Consider the following 7,517-nt stretch of genomic DNA (forward strand, 5'->3'; position numbering starts at 1 on the left):
TCACTAAAAGTTTCTGACAATAAAGCATATTATTGGTCCATCTACTGTGAATGGGCTTTCTTTTTTTTTTTTTTTTGAGTTGGAGTCTCACTCTGTCACCCAGACTGGAGTGCAGTGGCCGCTCCCGGCCACCGCAGCCTCGACCTGCTGGGCTCCAGCCTTCCAAGTAACCGGAATTACAGGCATGCGCTACCACGCCCGGCTAATCTTTTGATTTATTGCAGAGATGAGGTCTCGCCGCCCAGGCGGGTCTCGAACCCGCGGGCTCAGGCAATCCACTCACCTCAGCCTCCCAAAGGCGCGGGATTACAGGCTGAGCCACCGAGCCCAGCTGGGTTTTATTTCTTATTGAGGTAAAATTCACATATTCTAAGACTCACCGTTAAACTGCACAATTTATTGGTTTTTAGTATATTCAGAGATGTGCAAACATCACATCACTATATAGTTTCTGAACATTTTCATCATCTCAATGGGCTTTCGTAATTGCCTGGTGTAACTATTGAGAATGTAAGATAAAAAGCAATCAAATATCTCCAATTTCCACCATCACTTAACCAATGAATGCACTTATTGAAACATAGTTTCCTATTTTGGGTAAATTGTTATGCCTAAAATTTATGTGATATAAAACACGTATTCATTTAAAATTTACTTGAGTTGTCAATGAAGAGTTAACCTAAATTCTTGTTCAACTCGCCTTACGTTTTTTTCTGATTTGAAACGAATAGCTATTTATTGCAAAAAAAACCCCCAAAACTGTATAGAGATGCATTGGATAAAAACAGAAATCACGCAACTGCTTTTTAACATCCAGCAAAAAGGGGGTTAAGAAAGTCTCAAAAATCTATAAATTTTAAAATATTCGTTTATCGGTAATTCTTCGGCTAAAGAAGTATTTTTTTTGGATCTGCTTCTTTAAAAAAGCGAACTCTGGATTCTCTCACGACACCTAGCTTCTAACCGATGCCATATTCACAGAGAACGCTGTCTAACGTCATCAAGGACCACCTCCTTTAACCCTAGAAACCGCTCCCTGGGAACAAGCTCGGTACTTCGCTTTTGCCTGCCCTGTGCCGCTGAGCCCTTCACCAAGTTCCGCGCGAGGGCGCTCTCCTTGCCGCGACTCATCACGCGGTCTCCTCCCAGCCAAGAGGCCCTGTCACAGGCGGGCGCAGACCCCGAACCGATCTCGCCTTATTAAATTATAGAAATCTTTTTTTTTTTAAGAGGCGGAGCAGCCCTTTCTGCTCTCACACGCCAGATAAGGCTCCCAAGTTCCGGGAAACGCCACAGGAAACGGAAATGGCTACTCCCTTGCCAGCGCGCGCGTCGGGTTGCATTACCCTCCTTGCATGGGGCCTTTTGGGGCGGTCCTCAGCGTTGCCTGCACGAATATCTAACAGGTCTGCGACGAATAGATCCCGAAACTTTACATCGTGTTTTCTAACAAGCCTGCTGACAGGCACTATGAAAATCCAAGCGGAGAGAAGCCCAAGCAATGAGGCCACCGCTGTACCAATCATCCTTTCCAAGCCTGGGCCGTAGTCGGCCTTCCCGCCCCCGCTTCCCCCGCCCAGCACTAGGGGGCCTGCATACGGTCAGGCAGCAGCCAGGGCGACTTCCTTCCTCTCTGGGCAAGATGGCCGGTGGCGAGGCTGGAGTGACTCTGGGGCAGCCGCATCTTTCGCGCCAGGATCTCGCCACCTTGGTGAGATTTCGCTTTGGGAGGATACGGAGTGAACTCGGGAGTGGGGATGACCGAGACTCCCGGGAGGCATTAGGACGAGTTAGTGCCGGGCTGTCGGGAGTATGGGCTAGGAGGGAGTCCCGGAGACAGGCGCCCTAACCCGCGCTCGCGCCGCCACCTGTACCTCGGCCTGTCTGCGTGCTGGGCTCGGGGGTGTGCGATAGTGAGGTCTCAAGCTTCTGAAGGATTCGGTGGCAGGGTCTTCGTGTTGAATGTCATTAAGGTTTTCACCTCTGAAGGTTTGGAAGGGGGGATGTCTAGACACAGTCCTTGGTGCTAATATTCCCCAAATGGGAGGCTTCCGGGTTCCAGATATTTCATAGTTGAGTGGAGGTATGACAACGAAGGGTCCCAGCCGTAAGAGTACAAGACTGCTTATACGGAAGAGGTGCATTTGAAGTAGAAGAGAGCTGTACAAATGGTGGCGAGCTGTAGATAGCGAGTGTAAAGTCAGAGGAAAAGTTCTGATTTGTCTTATGTGCCGTGTTTTAAAATATGTTTCATTGCAGGATGTTAGCAAGTTGACGCCACTTTCACATGAAGTTATCAGCAGACAAGCCACAATTAATATAGGTAAGATAAGAATAACTTGGGGACTGACTTGCTTTATCTTCAACAAGTAATTTTAACTTCACCTTTTGTATGGTTTCCTAATCAAGAAATAGATGTTGAGCCCTGGTGAGCAAGGTGACTGCCAGATTTTTGGGGGGGAAGACACAAAGGATGCTGTCATCTAGCTTACAGACTCGGTGAGAAGAAAAAATAAAGACATAGAAGTTTAATAGCATAAGGCAGTATGTAGTCATATGTAGAAGTTTAAGGAAGAGGTGAAAATGCAACTGTGCTTGCCACAAAGTATTGTTGCAAGGGCAGAGTTTACAAAAGTTTTATTTGATGTATAAGCTATGATTAAATGTTTTTTTCATAATTGGCACCTAGAACTTTAGAGAAGTTATGTTGACTGTAAATTTTGGACATTTTGAGAGTCTGTACTGACTGCAGAGTAAAACCTAGTTAAAGCTAAGACTCTACCATGAGACCATTAAAAAGTTATAAAATACGTGTTATCCTTGACAGCATTACAGTAATTAAACTTAGGTTGTTTTCTTGTTTTCATGAATTCCTTTTTGTTGTGTCAAGGTTCATTGAACCTATTTATTTTGGAAATACTGGAAAGTTTCTTAATATACAAGATTTTATGTACTTTTTTAACATGCTTAACTGAAAGCAGTCTTTTCTATGGTTAAAAACATAAGGTTCTTTTATTAGATTGAGTATGCTTTTTAAATAAAGCTGCTAGTTACATGGAAAGTTTTCTTTAGTCTTGTATTAGAAGAAGTTTGTAGTAGGAAAGGATATGTAGGAGGACAAAGTGAAGTCATTGCTTTGGGTTTTCCATGAACACTATTTGAAAAAAAATTTCTTGTAATTCAGTACACCTGAGTTAATTTTTGATTCTTTGTCTATAGGTACAATTGGCCATGTAGCTCATGGGAAATCCACAGTTGTCAAAGCTATTTCTGGAGTTCATACTGTCAGGTTCAAAAATGAACTAGAAAGAAATATTACAATCAAGCTTGGATATGCTAATGCTAAGGTGAGCTATATACTGTGGAACTATAAATTATTTAATTTTGATTGTTGTACAGATAACAAATCCAGATCTTTTTTCATTGAAACTTTTAGATTTATAAACTTGATGACCCAAGTTGCCCGCGACCAGAATGTTATAGATCCTGTGGGAGTAGTACACCTGATGAGTTTCCTACAGACATTCCAGGGACCAAAGGGAACTTCAAATTAGTCAGGTGACCTCTTTTGTGCTAAAAAAAACTTATTCTTCTGTTGTCTTATGCTTTTTGAAGTATTCAAGATATTAAACAATTAACCTCATTGCTGGATGGTTGTTTTTTTTTTTTAAAGTAAGATTTATTGAAAGGACATAAAAGCTCCCACAGTGGGAGGTGACCCGAAGGGGTTACCCGGTTTTGTTATTTTTCTCTTGTTTTTATTACCTGTATTGATAATTTGAACAGTCAAGTATTTAAACTTAAGTTAAACTACTTACATGGCTGGGTACGATGGTGACTCTTGTAATCCCACCACTTTGCGAGGCCGAGGTGGGAGGATCAACATAAGGTTGGGGAACGAAGCGAGACCCTGTCTTTATTTAAAAACAAACTTACATGCAAGTTCTTCAAACTAAAAGTATCACATAAGCAAAATGGAATATAGGAAGACAAAACTACACAACTCGTTGGATTTAAAGATTTTTTTTTTCAGAGGGTCTCACTCTGTCACTCAGGCTGGAGTACAGTGGCAGGATCATGGCTCAACGCAGCCTCAAATTTCTGGATTCAAGAGATCCTTCTGCCTTAGCCTCATGAGTAGGTGAAACTATAGGTGCATACTACCAGGCCTGACTATTTTCCTAGGTTTTGTGAGTTTCTTAGATTTATTTATTTATTTATTTTGAGTCAGAGTCTCATTTTGTCACCCAGGCTGGAGTACAGTGGCATGATCATGGCTGTCCACGCCCAGCTAATTTTTGAATTTTTTTTTTTTTTTTTTTGTAGAGATAGGTCTCGCCATGTTGCCTAGGCTTGTCTTAAACTCCTGGGCTCACCTCCCAAATTGCCGGGGTTACAAGCATGAGCCACCGTGCCCAGCACTGAATTTCTCTTAAACAGTGTTGTTTCTGTTTATTAGATAGGAGAAGAACAAAGCCATTCTTAATAATTATTTCTCTAAAACACTTGAACTTATTCCTCACCTATTTTCTGAATATGATTGCATATCCTGGGTCTTTATCAGAGGATACTGACGTATGTCTAGTAATGTTTATGGGGCTTGGAGATACCCACAGGGAAGTTTTAAATCAGGCAGGATTGGGACTAGGGAGAGATGAGTGAGGCATTCACTTCAGGCCCAACATTTAAGTGGAAGGGGGAGAAATATGCCCAAAAAACTCAACAATCAGGATAAATGTCTTAATGCAATGTTTTTGAAATTAATGCAAAAAATTGAACAGGATATCAGAATTTTAAATAAAGGTATACTCAGATTGGTGATTTTTTTTTTTTTTTTACTTCAGCTGGCATTATTTCTGATCTGTTTTTATTTAAAATTTTGGTGTTTTGTCTATTAAATTTTTACATTAATTTTGATTTTTTAAAATATTTATCTTGATAACTGTGTTTTTTGGCATCCCCTTAAGTTTTCCACTTGCCTCACTATAGTCCTGGCCCTGATCAGGGATCAACAGACTTTTTCTGTAAAGGGCCAAATAATAAATACTTTCAGCTTTGCAGGTCATAATATTCCAGTTTTTTGAGATAGTTTTGGCAAATTGTTTTTTTTTTTCCAGATAATTAGAAAATTATCTCTGATAAACTGAAAAAATTGCCTCATTCTGTTAACAAGTCATCAGATTTTAGCTTTTTGCTTATTTTTTTTTTAAGTTTCCCACCAAGATAATCAGAAGATTTCAGCTTTTAAATCAATGACATTTCCCGGTATATACCATATATTGTTACTCTATACCATATTCACTTTGATTGACTTTGACTGGGAGGCTGAGACAGCAAGAGGATTGCTTGAGGTCAGGAGTTTGAGACCAGCCTGGACACATAGCAAAACCCTGTCTCTATAGAAAAGAAAAGAAAAAAAAAACTAGTTGGGCGTGGCAGCTCACTCATGTAGTCCTAGCTACTTGGTAGGCAGAGGTAGGAGGATTGCTTGAGCCCAGGAGTTTGAGACTGTAGTGAGCTGTGGATTGCACCACTGCATGCCTGCATGGGTGACAGTGAGACCATCCCTTAAAAAATAAATGAATACATTTTTTAAAAAGGAAATCTATAGCTTGCATGTTTAACTAGTGATTGATTTTAAGGCTGATTGTTATTTCTCCATTGTTAGACATGTTTCCTTTGTTGACTGTCCTGGCCATGATATTTTGATGGCCACTATGCTGAACGGTGCAGCAGTAATGGATGCAGCTCTTCTGTTGATTGGTAAATACATAAGAATTGGTTTAAAGAAATAAATGTGGAACAAATCCAAGATGGAATATTTAGAGGGGAACTAAGGCTTTTAAGGGTCATATCTATTGCCTAATGGTGACATGAGTGGAAACATAACGTGTCATCCAGAATGACATACCTACCTACCAGCTATCACAAGATAGTAAACAAGATACACCTGGGGCTGATAGCTTATGAGAAGTGTTATGGTAGCATCCAAGAAAAAGACCAATAGTGCATTTTTCTCATTTATATCTTGTGAGATGATTTATTATCTCAACTTACATTTATCTTTATTTATATGTGTTGTGAGGTTTTAGTTAGTGTTCTTCCCTCCCTTTATTTAGGAGTAGCCTCTGATATTAGTTAAAATGCATAGACAGTATTAAGTGTCTTTTCCTCTTTACTCTCTGCCTGTCAGGAGCTTGGTTGGGGCCAGAACATTTCTAAGATTGGATAGAACTAGCAGGTTATTCCTTTTGCCTGAGCAGAATCTGAGGGCACACCCTAAGAAGCCAAACTTGTTGATTTCAAGCTTCTTGCTTAGGACCAGGAATGGGAGCAAGAAGATTGGGAGGTTCCAGTGAATGCAGGCACAGAGGATGAAGCAGGGATAAAAGGTGGATGCTTGGCAACAATACCCAGGACTTTTGCCTTGAGTAGGGCTAGAACATTCAAAAGTCTTCTTTATTAGATGCCAGCTTTGTGTGTGTGTGTGGGGGGGTGGGCTAGTGATAAAATATACTCAGAATTTACCATTTTAGCTATATATAAGGTGTACAATTGGGTGGCATTAAGTACATTCACAGTGTTGTACAATATAGTGGCTATAACATCATCACTATCCAGTTCCCAGAACTTTTTCACCAGTTTTGGAAACTGATGAAACCCCATATCCTTTAAGCAATTGTGATCCCTCCCTCTCCCCAGCCACTAGCAACCAATAATCTGCTTTCTCTCTGCATTTGCCTGCCTATTCCAACTATTCTTACTTACATCCATTTTTTTTTATTCTTCATCAACTAGCTGGTAATGAATCTTGCCCTCAGCCTCAGACTTCTGAACACCTGGCTGCTATAGAGATCATGAAGCTGAAGCATATTTTGATTCTACAAAACAAAATTGACTTGGTAAAAGAAAGTCAAGCTAAAGAGCAGTATGAGCAGATCCTTGCATTTGTACAAGGTAAGAAACTATGATAGCTAATACATCTGTGAATCACTTTGAGAGGCATTTAATTTGCATACTAAATGTTAAATTAACTATTGATATATTATCTAAAACAAGGTAAATTGATGAATCTTGAGGCTTTTTACCTACTACTTGTTAACAATCTGATGTAATTAATGAAATCTATGTTTCTGAATTTAACATACTAAAATATATTTTTGCTGCCTGAAAGTTAGAACTGAGACTGTATTCTGGAAACTCTATCTTCAGAGTTTAAAAAAAAAAAACTCCTCAGTGACAATAAAATGAATAAAATCTTTTTTTCAAAATTAAATCTTACACTATTTAATCTTACTGAGTAGCTACTTTCAGATTTGGAAGTGAGTGATTGATTTAATCTTTATAGTATCCCTTTCTCTTAACAGCATAATGATTTTCATTTTGGGAAAGACACGCATCTTATTGTTGACATTTGATCCTCTCTTAGTCTCTTTCTTGTTAGAAAGGTTAACTTCCAGCCAGGCTCGGTGGCTCAGCCTGTAATCCCGCGCCTTTGGGTGGCTGAGGTGAGTGGA

General features: G+C 39.9%; 1 protein-coding gene across 1 annotated transcript in view; it reads left to right on the forward strand.

Moving 5' to 3' along the window:
* The first annotated feature begins 1,357 nt into the window (after positions 1 to 1,357).
* Positions 1,358 to 7,517, forward strand: part of EIF2S3 (eukaryotic translation initiation factor 2 subunit gamma) — a 21,486-nt gene continuing 15,326 nt past the window's right edge. Inside the window, exons 1-6 of the mRNA XM_008068055.2 lie at positions 1,358 to 1,711; positions 2,260 to 2,323; positions 3,220 to 3,347; positions 3,437 to 3,558; positions 5,669 to 5,763; positions 6,799 to 6,957. Of these exons, the coding sequence (XP_008066246.2) occupies positions 1,502 to 1,711; positions 2,260 to 2,323; positions 3,220 to 3,347; positions 3,437 to 3,558; positions 5,669 to 5,763; positions 6,799 to 6,957 (778 nt within the window). The 5' untranslated portion in view covers positions 1,358 to 1,501. The remainder of the gene's footprint in view (positions 1,712 to 2,259; positions 2,324 to 3,219; positions 3,348 to 3,436; positions 3,559 to 5,668; positions 5,764 to 6,798; positions 6,958 to 7,517) is intronic.

This window comes from Carlito syrichta, unplaced genomic scaffold (genome assembly GCF_000164805.1).
Source record: "Carlito syrichta isolate Samal-C Ts95f unplaced genomic scaffold, Tarsius_syrichta-2.0.1 Scaffold309857, whole genome shotgun sequence".
NCBI lineage: Eukaryota > Metazoa > Chordata > Mammalia > Primates > Tarsiidae > Carlito > Carlito syrichta.